This window comes from Octopus sinensis, linkage group LG2 (assembly GCF_006345805.1).
Source record: "Octopus sinensis linkage group LG2, ASM634580v1, whole genome shotgun sequence".
Taxonomy (NCBI): Eukaryota; Metazoa; Mollusca; class Cephalopoda; order Octopoda; family Octopodidae; genus Octopus; species Octopus sinensis.
Window position 1 is genome coordinate 43,352,708 of NC_042998.1, and position 23,907 is coordinate 43,376,614.

Below are 23,907 nucleotides of genomic sequence, written 5' to 3' on the forward strand. Positions count from 1 at the left end.
ACTAAGGAAAAATAGTCTAATAATGGGGCACATAAGCCCTCGACAGAAAAAAAGTAGGCTTTGCCATATGCGTGGGAAAGTAGGCTTTGCGGTACGCGTACGGTAAAGCCTACTTTTTTCTGTCGTGAGCTTATATGCCTCATCATTAGACTATTTTTCCTTAGTCATTTGCACGGTAATCTTATAAAAAAATATTATATATATATATATTAGTCCCCATTTGTGTAAACAAAGTTTTAAAAAATGCAGAAGCATTTTGAATTGTAACAGCAAGTTTCACGTTGCCGATTATTCAAACAATAGAAGTAAAGGAGTAGCAAAAAAAAAAATCACTAACCCGTTTGAACATGATTATTTATCGAAATTTGATTGATTAAAACCCATGGAAAGTGTAGAAAATGATTTATTCACATATAAAACCACATAATGTTTTCAGTAGCCTAAGTATAAAACACGCATTTTGAAAGTTTACTTCTGTTTACAGTGTCGATTGGAACAATGTGCATTTTCCTGCAACTTTAGCTCCCCTTAAACAATTTGTTTTTAGTATATTATGATATATATGGCCTCCGAGAATATGCTAATTTAGATGATTTATAAAAAAACCCAGCAATATTTGAACAAACATCTAAGCTACTAATAGAATTATATAATTTTTCGTTCCATTTCTTTACGTTCACAGTAATAGTTTCAACTCGTACACAATGTATTTTATATTAGAAACCACTGTCATTTGATGTCTTATTGTAATATGGAGTAGCTGTGTTAAATGAACATTTGTCAGAGAATAAGCTGAATATATACTTACTAATGTTATTAGCTAAGCTTTAAGGACTATTGGGAGATAGTTGAAATTTATATAATCACACTCGTTTGATTGTTCTAATAAGGTAGTGTTTACAAGTTCCTAAATCTATAGTTACAGTTTTAAAAAATAAATTCTGTTTAGATTTGTGTCTACCCGATGTTTATATTCTAATTCTGATTATTTTAATGCACGAAATAAAAAGTATAAAATGGTGACAATTTACCCACCACACCCTGTATATAAATGAATAAATAAATCGATAAATATAGGAAACAAAATAATCCTTCCTATAGATTAGATGTTAATTCCAATGTTATAAATAGATGTTAATTCCAATGTCATAAATATTTCTTGTATGCAAACTGCAGTAAGTTGAGATATTTTGCATAGAAAGTTCCAATGCTTCTAAGGCCAGTTTAAGCAGGTTAGGGTTAGGTTACAGGGAAGCAAAAACTGTATAAGACTTACTGATAATCTCCTTAAAATTTTCTTGCAATAAATGCGTAGATTTTGACAGAATGACGTCTCTCATACCACTTTCTCAATATATCTGCATTTTAAAGGATAATATCAACGATTATAGAACACGCGTCACCTTATATTAGTAACTCCAGACAGTGTTATGTATGTCTCTCTGAGAAGTATAACATTCTATTGCAATTTTGAACAGACAAAACTGAATTTGTAAATAAATTCATACACTTCCTTCATTATTTATTGAGGAATTTCCGAGTACTAACTAGCTTATGAAGTATATTTCTCACACAATGCATTTGTCAAAACATAAGAGATAGTCATATGAAAAAAAACTTATATATTCAACACTAAAACTAGCTGCCCTTCTTGCTCATGTGCGTTTTACATTGATGATATTGAATACACCACGTTCCTGCATTAGAGTAGATGAATATATCCCTTGTTCTACGCATAAAAATTGAAAAGATGAATGAGTGATGCATTTTCCAAAGATCTTCCGATAGTCAATGAAATCACGATGCCTAGTATTGCGACATGTTTACGAATAATTTGTTTCGCTATTTCTCTACTTCAGTTTAAATAGTCAGTACTATGAAACTTGAAATTAGAACTCAAAAAGATTCAGGTTTTAATGTATGTAGGTGTTTGATGTTGTGAGCAGTATGTTTTAATGTATACATATACAATTGGTAAGCTGTTGCACACAGTTGTCTTTAGAGAAACAAACATGTCAAAAATATAGAGGGAAACGGTAACTAAGACAAAATGCAAAGGGAATTAACCAAATTAATGAAAGTTGAAAAATAATTATATAGCTTTGTTTATGAAATAATTACAAAGGATATAAAATACCTTTATAAAAATATCTAGGTAAAAAATATCTAGGTTACTCGTACTAATGTTTGATCTGAAGCCAATATTTTATTTCTTTGCAGAGTCCAAAAAATTCTTTGATAAGACTTAAATTTTTGAAATTTTTCGTCGAAGGCAAGAAGAAAAAATGTCCAGATTATGTTGAGATTCGTTTCAATTTGATAGGTCAACCAGGAATCAAGTAAGTGTTTACGTTATTTTTACAGAATAAATAAGAAATTTAAAGAATAATCTCACTGCTCTTAAGACGTGAATTTATATTATGTTACATCATTAGTTTTAGTAATCCAGGAAAAAGATATGTTTAACTTCTTTAGACCAGGACTGTTGTAAAATAACAAATTATTTGGCAGGTAAAAATTTTCTAGAATTTTCGAGATAACACGATAAACATAAGCCCTTTGTGATGGTTGAGATTCAACTTCAGTTGACTATAACAAGATTCCAGTGTGAACAGAAGACACTAATGAAATGTTAAAAAGCATTAAAGCATTAATGAAATATTAAAAGAACACTTCCCGCATCTCTGTTTTGTTAATTCTCTGCTACATTAGCCATGCAAGAACACTTCAAGATATACGATTTCTTAACGTATATGGGCATAGTTCATGAATTTCAGTTGTTGCTTGTTAGTAGTGCAAAGCTGAAGTCTCGTGATAAACCTGTAATGGTATATTTAGTTAATAACTTTAATGGAGAGATATATTAAATATATATTCAAAATAACAAACATTTATTTTGTTTCCATAATTAGAGGAAAGGCGTAAGATCTTATATACCACGTATTTCTCGTTTGTGGAACGAATCTAAATTAGATACTCTTATGTCTTTTTCCACCAGATATTGCGGGAAAATGCCAATTAAGGTTGTTGTTTCACGAAGAAACATAATGATGATAACAATGAAAACTAACTACAAATTTTCTCGAATCGGATTTAAAGCAATCGTAGACTATATTGAAGGTTTGAAAAATAATTTTGACACTCATCTAAATAGTTTGAAATATATACTATACTGAATAAGTTCTTTGAACTATTTTGACTGAGATTTCGTTTTGCTATTTTTAGTTTTATAATTGCAAAATAAAAAGAAAAATGCGATTTTTGAAAATAAGACTAATAGTTTGCCAATGATATTCTTTTAATGAACGCATCTATCTATCTATCTATCTATCTATCTATCTATCTATCTATCTATCTATCTATCTATCTATCTATCTATCTATCTATATATCTATCTATCTACTTTTTCTCAACAACCTCAATACAACGTATTTTATCAATAAATTTTTATGGTATAATTTTTTAATGATATAATTCATGTAACAGTGTTAGAAACCTCTATTATTTCAGGAAGAAAACTTTGTTTCAATTTAAAAGACAACGGGCGTACATATCGTGGTAAAGTAGATATGACGAAAGAATTTGACAAGTGCCGTTTCTGGAATGAATCTACGAATTGTCGGCATCATCCTTTCAATAGTTGGTTAGTGAAAATATTCTGTTTTAAGTATTTAATGCATTATTTAAAACCTTTAGATTTTTTAAAACTCTTATACGAATTCTAGTTATATTTTAAGCAACAAACTCACAAATGTTCAGCTAATTTATGCTTTCCTGAATGATGTAAGTGTAGTTTGATTAATGTTTTTAAAATAAACATAGAAGGACATAGAGAGGATGGTCAATAGATAAACTGGAGGAGGCTTATGGAAAAGACACAGAGCTAAACACGAAGGTTGCTAAGGTATGTTTTCTGAGATACGAGAGTACAAAAGCCATTCGAATGGTCCAGGTGGTTGATAACTGATGTAGAAACAAGTAACTATCCGAGTTTTAACAGACAGGACTGAATTGGTGTGCACTAAACAATTACGAGAACATGGGATTATTTCGGTGGTACTTATTATTATTATTATTATTATTATTATTATTATTATTATTATTATTATTATTATTATTATTATTAAGGCAGCGAGTTGGCAGTATCGTTAGCATTCTGAGTTCAAATTCTCCCGAGGTCGACTTTGCCTTTCATCTTTTCGGGGTCGCTAAATTAAGTACCGGTGAAACACTGGGATCGTTGTAATCGACTAGTCCACTCGCTCGAAATTTCATGCCTTGTACCTATAATAAAAAGGATTATCATTATTATTATTGAGTGAAAGAGCAGTGCATGCCATCAAAGCGGCATTATTATTATTATTATTATTATTATTATTATTATTATTATTATTATTATCAAATTCTGCCGGGGTTGACTTTACCTTTCATCCTTTCGAGGTTGGTGCATTAAGTATCAGTGGAACACTGGCGTCGATATAATCGATTGGTCCCCCTTCCCTAAATTTCAGGCCTTGTGCCTTTAAAGGAAAGAACTACTACTACTACTACTACTACTACTACTACTACTGCTGCTGCTGCTGCTGCTGCTGCTGCTGCTGCTGCTGCTGCTGCTACTACTACGAAGATGCCAACGACCGCTCAGCTCAAAGTCTCTCTTGACCAGAAATGGCCTGAACTCTTCGCATGAACACCCTCCCTTTACATAACTTCATGTCCCTCTACATGGCCTTGCTTTTTGCTTTTTGAGCCAAAAAATTAACTTAACTTAACTTACTACTACTACTACTACGTCTACTACTACTACTACTACTACTACTACTACTACTACTACTACTACTACTTTGTTTGATAACAGGGACATAACCAGAGGCATTGGCAACCACAACCATTGTCGAAACCCAGGGCATGGTTTACAGCCTTGGTGTTACACGGATTCTCATAACTGCAGTCGAAAATATTGTGATGCCTGTCAGATTGGTAACTCTTTCTTTCTTTCTTTCTTTGTAAATCATCCACTAAACCTGTAGAGAGAAAAATGAAGTAACCAGTATAGTCGAAGTTTACGATTATTTTTTGACAATTCAACCTAAACTTTAGCGTTAGGTTTTAATTAGGTTATTAATGTCTAAGAGGGAAAATACGATTTTGTAATCTTTTTTCCTTAACTTCTTTTCTGTTTTGCTTTAGAGTATGTAACACTATGAGTAACTCATCAGTTCCATGACATGATGTATTTCTTCGAACTAACGAAGATGAATGCGTGCGTGTGTGTGTGCGTAAGCGAGACGACAAAATGTGGGACAAAGTGAAATAGATAGAGAAGAAGAAAAACAAGAAGAAAACAAAGGTAAACTGGCGAAAGAAGAGGAAAAAGAAGGTAACATAAGAGGAAGAATGAGACAGGGCAACTTACTGAACGTTTTAAACAGTTACAGCTGGTAGACTAGTTAAGAAACGGGTCTAAATATAAGCAGTCGTTCTAAATTTCTACCTCTGTGATCAAATGACTATACGGGTTCATATGTTCTCATACTCAGGTATGATGAATACTTTTAAATTAGAAAGATGGAGAAATTGGATTATTGCTTAGTCTACGCGTAGATGAACTGAAAAAACCCAAAACAAATGTGATTATTTCTGAGATACTATTTTGTTTGAACAAATGCTCACGGTTAGCACTTTGTGACATTTCCGAAAGCGAGTTATGAGAATAGCTTTCGTCATATGCTGAAATTACTGAAATATCTAAGACAATACAATATGAATATTAGTGAACGTTTTGGGCGGCGAGCTGGTAAAATCATTAGCACACCGGGTAAAATGCTTAGCAACATTTCGTCCGTCCTTACGTTTTTGAGTTCAAATTCCATCAAGGTTGACTTCATCTTTCATCCTTTCGAGGTCGATAAAATAAGTACTAACCTGCTGGCCTTGTGCCAAAATTTGAAACCAATATTAGTGAAGGCTTCGTATTTACTGTAAACAATAATAGTTTACACAAAATTATGTATAAGAGCTGTAGTATGCTTATTTATTTAATATAAGCAGAGTTTGTAACGTCTTTTCAACACCCAGTTAAAGTGTTATATTTCTCGGCCTCGGATTTCTGATTTCAGAATTCACCTAAGTTGGAGAAGAAGGAAGGGCTGTACCAGAATGGTTTACTTCAACACACTCCCAGCTATATAGCTGTTACTAGTGTATTCATTTATTAACTAGGTGTTAGGAAATATCTCATTAAAACCAAATAATCCGTTATAAATCATCAATGTTTTGTGATATATATATATATTTCAACAGTTGCAAAAAAAAAAAAAATCTATCAAATAATCCTATTTTATTGACAGGTGTTTACAATAGATGAAGGAAATAGCGAAATTTTACGCAATTTTTGGAATTGAACATATCTACGTATGTTCTTTTGAAATCGCCTCTGATCCCGTTAAGAAATTTTAAAAACAAAAATTATGCCTATGACGCTCACAAAAGAACATGAAAGGTGAGGTGTGCTGACGTGCCTCAAGCGGAAGAAAAACCTTGCGTTTTAAAATGTGTTGTGTTCTTCTTCAAAATATATAAAGATTTTAATAGAGTAGTTTAGGTGAAGCAATTTGTGATATTAAATTAGATAAAAACTTAAGGCCGAAAAATTGCGAAATGAAATACAAAATTGAACTACCGCAAAAGCGATGACAAAACAACAGCAGAAATTCTACATTGTATATTTTCGCTATTCCTGGGTTAGGATGGGATAAAGCTATTGTCGTTACTCAGATATGTGGAATAGGATGATAACGTACTCAAACTACTTCAATGACGGTAGCGGTAAAAATAAAAAAGGGGTTCTGTGTGTTCATCGGAAAGAGTGCATTAAAGACAAGAGTAACAGAAGCGAGGGGGAATTCACGATAAATACTGAAAACAAAAATTAACAGAAAGAAGAAGAAGAAGAAGAAGAAGAAGAAGAAGAAGGTAAACTGGAGAAAGAAGAGGAAGAAGGAAGTCATATAACAGGAAGAATGAGATAGGGCATTGTTATTAGTTTTAGTCATTAGATTGTAATCATGTTGGGGTTTTGAAGGGTTTAATTCAAACAAATCAAATTTTCTACTTATATATTTTTTAAAATCTGGCACTTATTCTATTCATCTCTTTTTCCGAATCGCTAATTTACGGTGGCCAACACCAATTGTCAAGCGGTGAAGAGGAATACACACACACACACGCACACACAACACACACACACAACACACACACACACACACACACACACACACACACACACACACACACACACACACACACACACACACACACATACGCACACGCGCGCTCAGCCATACACCTATCTTTACGATGGGCTTCTTTCTGTTTCCGTCTACCTCATCCACTCACAAGGCATTCGTTGGTTCGGTACTATAATAGAAGGCATTAGCCCAAGGTATCGTGCAGTGGGACTGAAACTGAATCTACTTGGTTGCATAGCAAATTTCTTCACTACACAGTTTTGCCTGCACCTATATTTGAATTCGTCAGATTTTGGTAATAATTTACATAGATCATTTGAAAGTTCATGTTATTAATCCGAAAGAGTACATTACAAAATAAATGAAAAGGTACTTATTTTATTAAGTAGTAACTAGATTTGTATTTGTTTCTAGTAATCTTTCACTCTTTTACCATGATTACAACTTTCAGTTCATAGAAAGTTATGAAAGGCATTGCCGTGGGGCAAAAACCTTGCTTCCTAACTACATGGTTTCGGCTCCAGTCCCACTGCATGGTACCTTGTGAAAGTGGTCATGTACTACAGTCACGGGCCAACCAATGCCTTGTGAATAAATTTGGTACACGAGCTGAGTGGAAGCCCGTCACACATAATGCATACATACATACATACATACATACATACATACATACATATATATTCATATACACATATGTATGTGTATGTGTGTGTGTGAATGTGTATACGTCTGTCTGTGTTTGTCCCTCACCATCCTTTGGCAAGAGACCGATAGAATATGTTCCAGCCATAAAAAACAAGTAGTGAGGTTGATTTGATCGATGAGACCCTTCAAGGCCGTACCTCAATATGGCCGCATTCAAATAACTGAAACAAGTAAAAGTTACAATAATACTCTCTTAATGATCAACATTCTTTGGATACATATCGAAAGCAATGGAAACAGTTTTATCTTTTATATTTTACTGGCTTTTTTTAAGGCGGCGAGCTGGCAGAATCGTTAGCACGCCGGGCGAAATGCATAGCCGTATTTCGTCTGCCGTTACGTTCTGAGTTCAAATTCCGCCGAGGTCGACTTTGCCTTTCATCCTCTCGGGGTCGATAAATAAAGTACCAGTTTTGCACTGGGTCGATGTAATCGACTTAATCCCTTTGTCTGCCCTTGTTTGTCCCCTCTATGTTTAGCCCCTTGAGGGCAGTAAAGAAATATATATTTTACTGGCTTCAGTCTTTGGGCTGTGTCATGCTGGGGGCATCGTCTTGAAAGGTTTAGTCAGAAAATCGACCCTAGTAATTATTTTAAAGCCTAGAACTTATTCTATCAGTCTAACTGCAAAGTAACAGACATAAACAAACCAACGCCAGTTATCAAGCGGTATGGTGGTGGTGATAGCACAAAGACATGCACACGCGCGCACACACACACACACACACACAATCACACACAATCACATACGTATACTTAACTGGCTTCTTTCAGTTTTTGTTTACTAAATTTTAGCACAGAACTTTGGTCGACATGGTGCAATAACAAAAGACACTTACCCAAGATGCTGTGCGGTGAGACTGCACCCAATACCACATAGTTAGAAAGCAATCTTCTTACCACACAACAACGCCTAACATAAATAACAAATTACGGTTTGCTTGCTACTCAAAATAAATTGTTTTTTAAAACAATTATTAAAAAATTAACCCAGTTTTGAGAGATTACACCAACCCATTTTATTCCGGATACACAATAAGCGTTGGTGGTCACATAGTTTTACAAATAGTTTTAATGAAGAAAATAGCTCTTTGTTTCTCGTATTAGCCAAGGTTTCAAAGTTTGGCACATGACCAGCAGTTTCAGGGGAGGAGGTAAGTCCCCTGATATTGACCCCAGTGTTCAACTAGCACCTATTTTATCGTACACGAAAGGATGAAAGGCAAAGTCGACTTCGACGGAATTTGAACTCAGAGCGTACAGACGGACAAAATCTCGCTAAACAATTTGCCCAGCGCCGTAACGATTTCGAAACATAATATTGATAATTAATTCTAATTGCTTTTCAGCCGGATCTTATGATATGTTCCCCAACTGCAGAAAATTGAAACGGGAAGACAAAGAATTTTGTACGCGCAATGTAACCTCAATCAAACTGTGTCACAAAACTTGTGGACATTATATTGGAGCCGAGAGAAAATTTAAACGTATGTTATTATAAATGCTAATACATACATACATACATACTACATACATACATACATACATACATACATACATACATACATACACACACATATATATGTGTATATACATACATATATATATATATATATACATACATATATATATATATATATATATATATATATATATATATATATATATATATATATATATATATATATACATATACATAGCATAGCAGGCATTCGTCGTGACAAGACGTACTTTTCATAGCTCCGGTCAGTAGCCAAAGAAGCATATTTCAACTCAAGCCAGCAGAAACTCTCCTTGTTTTTAGTCCCAGAACTTTTGAATTCTACAATTCTACTATTCTACTCCTTTACTACCATCGGAGGATAAATTTATACAAATCTATATACAACCTGGAGAAAGAAATATAAACCAAAACTAAACCCAAGACTAGTTCTAAAACTAGTCCCGTGAGTACAATTCTTTTTTCTTGAACTGTATTAAACACACCGCTCATCCTGATTGTACTAAATACACTGAACTCTCCCACACACACTCAGATATAGCCACGCATTTCCGAATATATCGACACAAACTTTTCAACGGTGTATTCACTATTTTACATCAAGCCACCAATAACTGGCGTACAGTGTATAATACTGCCCCACTGAATATGGCCAATAATATTCAAAAACGCCACTGGGTTGAAAATGAAATTACTGCAATGATAACCGTTTGGTTCATTCACCACAACGAAGCTAATGTTTACAATAAAATAGCTGAAAGCTTAGCGAAACAATCCTTTCACAGATCTGTAAAACATATCGAAAATAAAATAAAAGTGATTAAAAGAATATTTCCTATTTTCCACACGCACATGGCAACACTAGAAGTCATTCTTGCCAATGAATGCAGTGCACCAAATGACCCAACTCCAACAGGTCAGGGGTCACTTCAACGATCCGATAGTCAACAACAAACACCTGACCTAATTCCGCCCATTCTGGATGCACAAAAGGCAATGGATGTACCTTCTTCCACCTTAAACTGTGCCAAACTTCCGTGTCACAAAGGATGTCCCTGAACCCAGAATGCAACCACCACCATCTGAAGGGCACAAAACGATCACAAAATAAATATAAACAGCAACAGAGGAAATCTACGACAACAACAAGAACAAAATACAACCACGTTTCCCCTCCTACAATCAAACAACGTAGACAGAACCATGAAAAAACCATAACACCAACATGAAATATGTATCCTTTGACCAAGTGGCAAACCAAAGAGGTAACTCTTTTTTACTGACTTACCTAGAAAATATGAAGGCCGACCTAAGCCAGGAGATCCAACGAGCTATCAGCAACCACAAGGACCACACACCCACTACCAACAAGAAAATCATACACACACAGCTCCATACAAGAACTACCCACATTGTTACCACTGAAAAACATAAAACATAACTTAGAACAATGCAAACATCAAACTTCCCTTACCTCGACATTCCTGTTAAATGTACGTGGCATCAACCCATCAATTATTGCCCCAAAATGGAAGATCCCATATATAGAGAGTTGGCTTGCCGAAACGGCACATTGCTTCCCTTTCTTTATCCTTACCGAGACTCACCTGAACAACACCCATATGGACGCCGAGGTGAAAATAAAAGATTTCACCATTGTTCGTGCGGATCGCACAGACCGGAATAAGGGAGGGACAGCCATCTTTATCCATGACTCCTTTTCACTTGATGCCAAGGACATATTTTCCAATGGCTACTGTGAATCGGTATCACTATTCAGCAAGGCCAAGGACATAATCATTGTTGGTCTTTACAGGCCTCCCCAAGCACCTCTAAAGTGCTTTGAAAAGTGCCTTAGCCAAGTCAAGTCCTTCCTTCGGAAGTACCACAACGGAAACATACTAGTGATGGGTGATTTAAACCTCCCTCATGTGAACTGGCCCACAAATACTCTGAAGTTAGGCAAATGCTCTACATCAGATAGAGCAGCAGCAGAACTGCTCTTTAATCTAATGGATGAATACTTCCTGACTCAGCTAGTGCTCGAACCAACGAGACAGAATAAAACGATCTTGGATCTGGTATTGACCAATCACTCTAGCTTCGTTCACAGTATTTCAGTTGAAAAAACTCTCCTCTCAGACCACGACATGGTACTCTACAATTTTAATTTCCGACATATAAAAACCAAACCAGCCAATCCCACTCCATGGCACCCATTTGACAACATAAACTTCCACAAAGCGGACTGGGGAGCAATCAGAAAGGATCTGTCTTTCATCGACTGGTCTTTTACTCTCAATTCCACCCATATTGAGACCGCATGGCAGCACTTTGGAAACATTGTCACCTATACATGCTCTAAACACGCTCCCACGAAATCTACTAACACAAACAGAAACCGGCTCCCTAAAAAGAAAAAAACACTCATCCGGCGCATCAAAAGACTCAACAAAAAAAATCAACCAATTAAAATATTCCCACACACAACATCCACATTCAACAACAATGAAAAGGCTAGAGCTGGAAAAACTTCATCTGCAGACCGACATGAAAACCTCCATTGAAAATCAAAGAGCTGTGGAGGAACAGTGGGTAATCAAAAACATCAAACAGAACCCAAAAGTGTTCTATTCTTATGCAAATAAGCATAGAACCACTGTCTCACCCATTGGGTCATTGATTGATGATAACGACATTCACCAACACGATGCTAAAGAAATGGCAGAAATACTGCAGAAACAATACTGCTCTGTCTTTAGTGTTCCCACTGATATTGACGTAAGAGAAGCGAACGAAGTTGACTCCCAACATAAAATCTCAGACATAACCTTCACTGCTACTGACATCGTAGCAGCAATAAATGAGGTCAAAGACTACTCTGCTGTAGGCCCTGATAGATTCCCCGCTAGTCTTCTGAAGGAATGTAGATATCAACTTGCAGTCCCTCTGACCAACCCCTGGAGAAACTCGTTAGACGCAGGTTATATACCGAAACAGTTTCTATCCCAGTCAGTCATCCCGGTTTTCAAACAGGGAAACATATCCCTCGCACTCAACTATCGCCCAATCTCACTCACCTCCCACATCATTAAAGTGTTTGAAAGAGTGTTAAGATCAAGGATAGCTGACTTCCTGGAGACCCAAAAACTCCTAAATGCAAATCAGCATGGCTTTCGCTGTGGCAGGGACTGTCTAACACAGCTCTTACACCACATTGAAGATGTACTCAAAGCCTAGGGAACAGGCTCGAACTCTGACGTCATATATCTTGACTTCAGTAAAGCGTTCGACAGGGTAGACCATATTATCCTACTCTCAAAATTGGCAAATGTTGGAATCCGTGGAAAACTTCTACACTGGATTAAGTATTTACTGGCGAATAGAACACAACATGTTGTAGTTGATGGAGTCCACTCAAGCCCAGCAAAAGTCACCAGCGGTGTCCCCCAAGGGACTGTCTTGGGTCCGCTACTCTTCATAATTTACATAAACGATCTTTCTAGTGTGATCGTCTAGTGGTTAGGAAACAAAAAAAAAAAAAACGTGATCGTCTAGTGTTGTACATTACTGCAAAGTGAAAATATTTGCTGATGACACTAAGCTCCAGCAAATCGTCAATGAAGAAGCAGACCGAACTCAACTCCAGTCTTATCTATATGCTGTGAGTCAATGGGCAGACAGAAACAAAATGCAACTGAACGAGGGAAAATTTGAGCTGATGCATTTTGGAAGAAATTCCTCACTAAAACAGCCATACTCTCTTCCTTCAGGGGAACCGCTCACAGTCTCTAACAATATCAGAGACCTGGGTGTAATTGTTGATGACGATTTCAGTTGGAGTGCACACATCAGCAAGTAGGTCGATATAGCTCGTAGGATGAGTTCCTGGATCTTAAGGAATTTCCGGTCCAGAGAACAAGGTGTTATCATACCACTTTTCTCCTCCTTTGTACGACCACACCTCGAATACTGCTGCCCACTGTGGTCTCCCCATACAAGACAAAGCATCTCGAGGATTGAGTCACCCCAGAGGGCACTCACTAAACGAATTGAATGCATGGCTGCTCTTAAAGCCTTGAAACGGTACATCATTTGTACGATGTGGAGAATATACCGCCAACATTGCCCAAACGACCTGAACATTAGCTTCAAGGTTTATCCAAGACTGAGACCACGGGCCATACGTCCCCTGCCCAATTCAAGATCACAGCATACATGTACACTGCAACATAATTTCTTTTCCTCAACAGGCCCTGCCCTATTTAACATTGTCCCGAAAGAGATCAAAGAGGAAAAGGATCCCATCAACTTTAAACGGAGTCTAGATAGATTCCTTCAAAGAATACCAGATAAGCCACCCATAATTGGATACAACTAACCCAACAAGAACTCACTACTTGAATGGACCATAAACAAAACTTGACTTAAACAGGATTCGAATAATCCTATCAGGTGGTGCTATTAAGTTAGACATGGCCTGGACCAATCTCTGGTCGAAACATATCTAAGTTTATACATACATACATACATACATACATACATATATATATATATATATATATAATATATATATATATATATATATATATATATATATATATACATACATACATATACATATACATATATATATATAAATGAACGTGTTTGTGTTTGTATATATATATACAATGATCCGGTTCTTGACTGAAGATTAGAGGCTTCGAATGACCCATCCGTGTCTTTTGTATCGTCTATTTGAATGTTTTCCCTTCTTGTCCCATTTTGTATATATATATATATATATATATATATATATATATATATATATATGGTGTAATTGTTAGTCACAAACTAACGAAGATATATTAACCACTTGTATTCTTCTCCAATACGTTGATAAGAAAACCACTAACGTTGCTTGATGAAGCTGGTTCGTACTTCCGAGCAACCAATCAAGGCCAATATACAACATAGCTGCTCTCTGAAAAAAGGCGAGAAAGAATGAGAAGCACACACACTAGCTCTCGCTCTCTCTCTCTCTCTCTCTCTCCTCTCTCTTCTCTCTCTCTCTCTCTCTCTCTCTCTTTCTCTCTCTCTCTCTCTCACCCCCACACACATACGCACACACACACACACATATACATATATAAATTCGAATTTAAAAACAAAGAAATTAATATCAACACCATGTACAGCTTTTATTGTTTTAAGTTTCCTGAATTTTGTTTTCTTAAAGGTAAGCGGAAATGTTTGGCACCAAGAATTACCGATGGTGAGGTGTTTTATCTGAAGAAGAAAAGATATAATGTCGGTGAAACAATCTCGATTTACTGCCATCAGAACAAAGAATGGCAGCAAAACGCTAGTTGTCTCTCGAATAGTCGTTGGAATATGGGAAGTATGTGTGGTAGTAAGTTGAAGCTTTCTGAATTCATACGCACGTACATACATGCATGCATGCATGCATACATACATACATACATACATACATACATACATACATACATACATACATGCATGTATGTATATATACATGCATACATGCATATATACATACATGCATGCATACATAGACACACATACACATATACGCACGCACATATATTTATTTAATGGGGGCGAAATTGTGATGATTTTTAGGCCGACAACTGACGAGGGATGAGCATGTTGACGTCTTAGCTGTTCAGCAGAAGAGTCTGATAGAATAAACACCAGGCTTACAGGGAATAAGTCCATGGGTCGATTTCTTCAATTAAAGGGTTATGCTCCAGCATGGCCACCGTCAAATGATTGGAACAAGTAAAAGAATAAAAGAATAGCGGAAGAATGTTCCGCACCACTAAACCAAGAAAGTTTTTTGAATATGTACGATGTATTTTTAAGGCTAAATAGTAATTTTGTTTACGTTTGCGTAATTGAGATATTTTGGTTGCCTCTGCCAAAGCAACACCAACGTCCTCTCAACGATTAGACAGAGGGGATTTTTAAAATGGTAATATCTGAAATGAACCTGGCTGCTCTCACAAACGGGAATACTAAAAACGAGCCCGACCTCTCTCAAAAGTTAAGTTAAAAAACCGGGAAAATAATCCAGACTCCTTGTCCGGCACCTGATCAATCCCATTGGTAGTCATGAAATGTGAAGGTGGTTGTAGAAAATTTAGTAACAGTAATAAATTGTTTATCCTTGTCTAATACAACCTAAAGTTAGCAAATTCACCATTCAGAAAAGTTACAGCATAAAGGGAGATAATTGAGAAAGACTTGAAAGTTAACTAAGATCGTAAAGTAAATATAACAAATAATCCAAAATCCTTGTGCGGTACCGGATCGATCCTACAATCTAATCATTTCTTGCCAGTCACGAAGCCAAGCATTCCTGAAAGTTTCATCTGAATCCATTCAGCGGTTCTCGAGATATCTTGTCCAAGGACAAACAAACAAAGACAACTGAAAACAATACCTCCGCCTTCGCTAAGGCGGGGGTAATTAAAGACCTTTTTATTAGCCTCGAGCTTAAGTTATTTTCTTTATTAATCTCGTTGTCTGGATCTACGCTTTTGTTTTCGTTAGATTTCAGCTTTTGCTTATATTCTGCCTTACTAAGTGCTAGGTTATAATAGTCTTCGTTTTGTTTGAATACTTCTTCGTCTGCTGATAGGTTTGAAATACGTGATGAAACATTTTCTACTATTTTCCCTGCACTATCCATGAAAGAAATAAATGTAATTTTAACGAAGGAAGTCAATTATAGTCCTATTAATAATACTGAATGGTTTATTATCCCATTTGGTGAACAAATTAGCACGAATATTCCGAAATTATTTTATTCGACGATAAATAAACATTTTCCTAAAGGTAGCAAGAATTATAGAATCTTCAGCTCGACCTTAGTAAGAATAGCGTATTCGAACTCAACGAACATAGCACAAATAATAGCTGCGCAATATATGGAAAGATTAAATTATTTCTACGATAAACAGATTGACTATAACATAAATATATTACTTAATAGCAATGAAACAAATGGAGAAAAAAACAAAGGAAAACGAACGAAGGGAAATAACTGCTGTAAACATCATCCAAGCATATAAACAGAGAAACAAAATTTCTAAAAAGAGTAGCATAGTATTAACAAATTTTCAGAAAGAAAATAGTAACCTAAGACATAGAAACAGCAAAATGAGTAATAATAATAATTGTTTTAAATTTTGCTACAAGGGCAGCCATTTTGGTGGAGGGGATGAGTTCATTACATCGACTTCAGTGTTCAACTGGTACATATTTTATCGATCTTGAGATGGTCAAAGTCAAAGTCGACCTCGGCTGAATTTGAATTTAGATTCTATCTCAACAATGCAGTTGACTCCACCCTGAAAACGCGACAAATTTGGCAGTGTGTATTAGTTGCTGCATAAACGTGGAAGTGGAGAAATGAAAAGTATAATTAACTGCTGAATAAAACTAGATATAAGTCTCTGTTCGCCTTTATTATAAATTCATTACCTTCTCTACCAAAAAACATGCAGTCTATATAGAGACATATGGATCTATCGATGTGGAGATTAGTAAACCAAACTAACTGGAGATTTTTTATATACTCACTGAGGTTAGCCAACATTAATAGTCGGCAAAAATGTCTACGGCACCCACTGGGATTCTATATATCCCTACCAACCAAGATTTGGAATATATATATATATATATATATATATAAAGTTAATCCAAACATGAAAACACAAGGAGAAAACATAACAACGTGAGGACGTAGAACAAGTATAGTGTTATTGGACGCTCTGGAAAGGAAATAAAGAAGGAGGATTTAACGTTTCGAGCGGAGCTCTTCGTCAGAAACATAGGAAAAGGAAAGATCCAAGGAAGGGAAGACGGAGGAAAAAATCGCCAACGGTACACACGCAGTCACATTTTGAACGTATATATATATATATATAGGGAGAATTCACAAAACAAAGACTAAGACAAGTGGCGTAGACAACAAACAGATGTATTAGTATAACGCTCGGGAAGTGAAAACGTCTTTAACGTTTCGAGCCTTCGCTCTTCCACAGAAAGGAACACAGAAGGTGTGTGTGTGTGTGTGTGTGTTTGTGTGTGTGTGTGTGTGTGTGTGCGAAACGGCCAGTGTCATTTTACCGTTAGTAAATGAGTTAATAAATGCACTGAGGCAATATGAAATATATTTTGAATTTCTATGATGATATGAACTTAATAGCATAATTTACGCTTCGAGTAGATTCGTGGAAATCTTAAATATATCCACTAATTGTTGTGAAACGATGAGATCTCGAATTGATAGGCCTCATAGTGAGTGTGTGTAGATTATGAATCGATTTTCTATAAGCATAATTTACACGAATATATACAAATATACACACAACACGAGGAGATAGATAGATAGATAGATAGATAGATAGATAGATAGATAGATAGATAGAGAGATAGAGGAGTAGAAGTAAGAAATAAATGAATGTAGTTGATTATCTTGCATATGCAAACTTATAATATTCTTTTCAAATTTTGGCACAAGGCTAATAATTTCGCGGGATTACACCGACACCAGTGTTCAACTGGCATTTATTTTAATAAGCCCTAAATGATGAAAAGCAAAGTCGACATCGGAGGAATCTGAACACAGAACGTTACGACGGACAAAATGCCGTTATGCGTTTTGCTCGGCGTGCTAACGATTCTACTGGGCTGGATGTATCCAATTTATCCTCTTCCCTAAAGCTGATGGCCGTGTGCTAAGATTTGAAACCAATATTAATCCATATTAATATTAAGTCCTCAAACAAATATATAATATAAAAATCCCGATAACGTTACAAGTGCTGTTGTATGTAACGTTTTCTTTTTCATATCTTCTGGGAAATAAGTATGCCCTTTAGAATGGACTCACCATTTTGGGTCATGTTACCGTTTTTTCCATGAGCAACGAATCTATCAAGATGCTGAAGAAAAGTGCAAGGAACATAATTCTGTGGTACTGGCACCAGAAAATGAAAGAGAATACAAGTTTATGCTGTCGCAAATGTAAGTCTCGTAAATATTTCTGTTTTAATTTATATTCTTGTTCTTCCATCTCTCCGTCCTTTCGCCTTCCTCGTCCGTCCGTCCTTCATAATATATGTATATATATATATATATAGATATGTATGTATGTGTGTGTGTGTGTGTGTGTGTGTGTGTGTGTGTGTGTGTGTGGTGTGTGTGTTTGTCTGTGTGTCATTATTCAGTTTTATTTCAAGATTTCTTGCTATTAGAGAAAGAGCTGGTTTCTAACCTAGATCCAAGGCTCCTTTCATTGCATTGGAATTACAACATCAAAAACAGGGCATCTTTGTTTGTTTGTATGTACGTATTTATATGTGCAGATTTGTATGTTTAGTTTTATGTACGTATTCTCATGCATATAGTTGCATATCTAGACTTGGTCATATATATTTAAATGATAAACTTTTAGAAAGTTTTACAGACTTTTACAGTTCCAATAATGGATTGGATCTGCATATATATATATAACACACACAAAAAATCCAAGCCCCCTGCAACAGTCAAAACCAGCCACTACACTAACCTCCACATTCCTACTCAATGCACAAGGTGTCAGCCCTTCCATCAATGCACAAAAATGGAAGGTCCAATTCATTGAAGACTGGGTTGGTAACCATTCACACCACATCCCTTTCTTCATTCTCACTGAGACCCACCTTGACAACTCCACTTGGAAGCCGAAGTGAGAGTGAAGAATTTCACAACCATCCGCGCGGATCGTATCGGCAGGAGAAGGGTGGAACTGCCATTTTCCTGCATGATTCATTTACGGCAGATGGAATAGTATATTCTCCAACGGCTACTGTGAATCAGTCACCGTGCACAACAAAGCCAATGACCTGACAGTAATTGGGCTCTATAGGCCGCCCCAAACACCCATACTGTGCTTTAAAGAATGCCTCAACAGCATAAGTGCTTTATTCAACAGTGCCATTCTAGCAACATACTCATGATGGGAGACTTCAATCTACTCTGTGTTGACTGGACTACAAACTGTTTGAAACCAAGCACTCCCCCTCAACCGCTGACAAAGAAGCAGCAGAGTCACTTTTCGACTTTACGAATGAGTTTTTCTTGTCCCAACTTGTCCTTGCACCAACAAGACATCAGAACATTTTGGACCTAGTGTTTAGTACCACACTAACACTATACATAACGTTACAGTGGAAAAAACCCTTCTTTCAGACCATGACATGGTTCTCTGTAACATGAAATTCCACCAGCCGAAAGCAATCCTAGTGACCTTTCTCCAGCCCACCCATTTGACAACATGGATCTCCATAATGCCAACTGGGATGCAATCAGGACGAGCTATCACATGATGACTGGTCCTTTACACATACACACATCTCCACCAACCATAAAACATCTTGGCAGATCTTTGTAGACACCGTCACAGACATATGTGCAAGACACTCCCCACCAAGACCTGTGACAAAAAGTGCAGAATCCCCCAAAACAGAAAAACCATTATCAGAAAATAAAAAGAACAAACAAAAAATTAACAAACTAAAGTACTGCCAACCAACACACACATTCGACGGCTATCGCACTGCTTGAATCCAAAAAAATAACCTCCAACAATGCATGAAGACCCTCATCAATAACCAAAGATCAGCTGAGGAGAATGGGCCATTGAAAAAATCAAACTCAACCCCAAGTGTTCTTTTCATTTGCGAGGAAACGCAGGGTCACTTCTCCACTGTAGGCCCTCTAATTGACGAAACTGGCACTCTCCAAGATAATGCCAAATCCATGGCCGAGATACTGCAGAACAATACTGCTCTGTTTTCAGCAATCCTGATATGGCCGATCTGGGCTGTATCAGTGATGTCAACCCCCAACACACTATATCGGACATAACGTTTAGTGCCCCTGATGTCTTAGCGGCGATAAACGAAATAAAACACATTCAGCAGTAGGCCCCGATAGGTTCCCTGCTTGTGTCCTGAAGGTGTGTCGACACCAACTTGCATCTCCCCTTGCTAATCTGTGGAGAAACTCACTGGATGCTGGCTTATTCCAAAAAACCTTCTGTCCCAGTCTGTTGTCCCAGTTTTCAAAAAGGGAAACAAGTCCCTTGCAGTGAATTACCGTCCGATCTCACTCACCTCTCATATCATCAAGGTATTTGAGAGGTGGTGAGATCTCGAATAACCCAATTTCTGGAAAGCAACAGACGGCTGACTCCAACCAACATGGGTTCCGTAACGGAAGGGACTGCCTAACGCAGCTCCTGCATCACTTTGAGGACATTTTGAGAGCTTTGGGAGAGGGCTCCAACACCGATGTCATCTACCTTGATTTCAGTAAGGCCTTCGACAGGGTCGATCACAAGATCCTATTGAAAAAACTATCCAACATTGGTGTCTCTGGAAAGTAGACTTGAGAATTTGGAAGAATAGTAAGTCAGTTATAGAGTGGTTTAAAGGTATTAGCTATAAGAATAATTGTAGTTTCACACAATTCGACATTATTGACTTTTACCCGTCGATATCTAGGACGTTGCTCCTAAGGGCATTGGACTTCGCCAAGCAGTATGTCAACATCGATAGCTCGGAATTGAAATTATTATGCATGCGAGGAAATCGCTTCTTGTTTTTCGAGGATTCCACCTGGATTAAGAAGACTGAGGATTCTCTTTTCGATGTACCGATGGGGGCATACGACGGGGCTGAATTACGTATGCTCATAGGAGCCTTTATTCTCCATAATCTAAAAATAGAATTCCCATTTATAGATGCAGGTCTATATAGGGATGACGGCCTTATAGCCACGCATAATCTAAACGGCCATGAATCAGATAGACTTAGGAAGGACCTTATAGCTTTCTTTCAAAGGATGGGCCTACGGATTACGATAGATACTAACCTGAATAGTGTAGATTTTTTAGACGTAAATTTTAATGTAAGATCGGATAGATTTAACCTTTCCGTAAGCCCAATGAAAAGCTATCGTATATTAGCAAAGATTCGAACCATCCACCAGTTATCCTTAGCAACTTAGTCAGCAATGTAGGTAGAAGAATATCTTCAATTTCTTCGGACGAGGCAGCATTCCATAATGCTGCACCTTATTACGATAGCGCTTAAAGAATAGTGGATTCTCGGAGAAGATCCAGTTCAACCAGCTTAATGCTAATAATAATGCTGCACGAAGAACTAGGACCAGAAAGTTTGTGGTTCAACCCGGCTTTCAATTTGGCCGTAAAGACTAATATAGGTAAGGAATTTTTGAGATTAGTCTCTAATCATTTTAAGCAGGGTCATAAATTCTACAGAATATTTAATAGAAGAACCCTGAAGGTTAGCTATTCTTGTTGCAGAAATTTCGCCTCTTACATTAGCCAACATAATAGGAAGCTAATTGAGATTAGACATGGTGCCGAGCCCATTAGAAATGTAATTCAAAAACGAAAGCTCCTGTCCGTTAGAAGGGAAATGTCTAGTGAAAGGAGTAGTTTATAGAGCCAAGGTGCAAGTGGAAGCTCATCGGAATACAAGACATACACAGGGGCTTCAGAAATTCATTTAAAACAAGATTTTATTCTCATAAGAATTCTTTTAAATACCCAGAGAATAGGAAGAAAACCAGCCTAGCTAAATATGTCTGGGAACTAAAAGAAAGGAAGCCCACCTTTCACAACGTGACATGGAGCATTCTGGACAGGGCGGCACCATACAGGCATGGAGCTTACAAATATAATTTCAAGTGCAAGCTTTGCTTATTAGAGAAAATGCACATATATTCAAAGACAATAATTCTTTGAATCAAAGAAGTGAGTTAATGACTTATGTAGGCACGCGGCTAAATTTAAAATGTCGAATATAAATATACCATATGGATAGAGTATATATTTGTATTTTGATTTTTTGATTTTGATTTTGGACTCTTGAGCGCTACGACGGAACTATAGCAAAGTCTTATTGTTTCTACATATATATTAGGAAAAACCTACAAACTTTGTTTTCATGTTATTGTATTGCATAAGATTACCTTGATTATTATATTACCTTGATTATTTATAAATGACCCAAAATAGGATGTTATATTTTATTTTATATGTCTTTCGTATATATTTTTTATTAATGCACCCATTTTTTAAAAGCAATGTTTTTTAAAAAAAAGCAATGTTGTCAAATTTAGAATGTTTATATAAGTTTGTGTATAGCAAAGCATATGTATTTGTAAGCATGCGTATCTGTTATGTGTAAGTGAAAGTATGCTTGTGCTTAAGCACGCATACCACGACGGTATGTATATGTATCAATTCAAACTTGTGTATGTATACTGGCCTCTATAGATGCCAATAATATCGCTACAAGTTTTTTCCCCACCCCTCCTTCGTTCCTTTTCTCTCTTTCCCTTTCTTTCGTTCCCCCCTTGCTCAGTATATGAGAATTGCTACATAGATGAATTTTAGCTTGCGTGCGAGACGGTTTTGCGTGAATATATGTACACATGCTTTTATGTGTATAATTTAGATTCATATTCATACGTCTGTATATGTATGTATGGCGTTTACGCGCATCCTTTTGTGTATGTTGATATATATATGTGGATTTTAATATAAATATGTATTGCAGCATTTATAACAGGTTTAATTTCTATGCATTAATTTGTACTGTCTTCATTAACGGCAATAGGTTTTTTCCTCGGATTTTATAATTTTTTATAAGTTTTTTTATATATATATACAATATTTTTGACCTTTTTGTTATCGCTCGAAGATTGACCGTTTTTTTTTTTTTTTCTAAAGGGCCAATCAAACAAGTCCATTTCTTTTTAAAGGTGTAGCGTTTGTAAGAGTATAGATTGAATTAATATATATGTTCCATTCTAGCAAAAACTGTCTGATGAACGGCAACAAGAAACTCAGAGTAACAGATTTTGTTGAATTTTCTGCTGCTTAAAATAAAGCATATTACTCTACCACTGGTATTTGAGTACTCTTTGTTCCACCTTGTTTCACATTTATGTGTTTACTCCGGTATATATATATATATACATATATATGTATATATATATACATATATACGCATATATTCACGTATATATATACATATATATATATATATATACATATATATATATATATATACCAGTTTTAGTGGTAGACATCATCGGAATGCAGAGTCATGTGTAGAGGTAAGAACAGCCAAAGACATAGGGATACATTGGTAACGAGAGTAAAGACAAAGAATGGTGAGTCTTACATAATAGTAGATTTCTTAGTTGATAATTCTGCTCCGAAGTGTGTAGGATGGAGGTTATTTTGATCTGTAGTCCCTAGTTTAAGTTAGCGCATATGCTCTACGTGTTTATTCTGGCTATATATATATATATATATATATATATATATATATATATATATATATATATTAATATATA

At 36.2% G+C, this 23,907-nt stretch overlaps 1 protein-coding gene across 1 annotated transcript in view; it reads left to right on the top strand.

The window, feature by feature from the left end:
- The window catches only part of LOC118767724, an 88,326-nt gene that overhangs the window by 41,525 nt on the left and 22,894 nt on the right, over nt 1-23,907 (top strand). Inside the window, exons 14-20 of the mRNA XM_036512753.1 lie at nt 2,221-2,339; nt 2,999-3,120; nt 3,511-3,643; nt 4,859-4,980; nt 9,305-9,442; nt 14,678-14,851; nt 18,339-18,495. Coding sequence (XP_036368646.1) covers nt 2,221-2,339; nt 2,999-3,120; nt 3,511-3,643; nt 4,859-4,980; nt 9,305-9,442; nt 14,678-14,851; nt 18,339-18,495 — 965 coding nt within the window. The remainder of the gene's footprint in view (nt 1-2,220; nt 2,340-2,998; nt 3,121-3,510; nt 3,644-4,858; nt 4,981-9,304; nt 9,443-14,677; nt 14,852-18,338; nt 18,496-23,907) is intronic.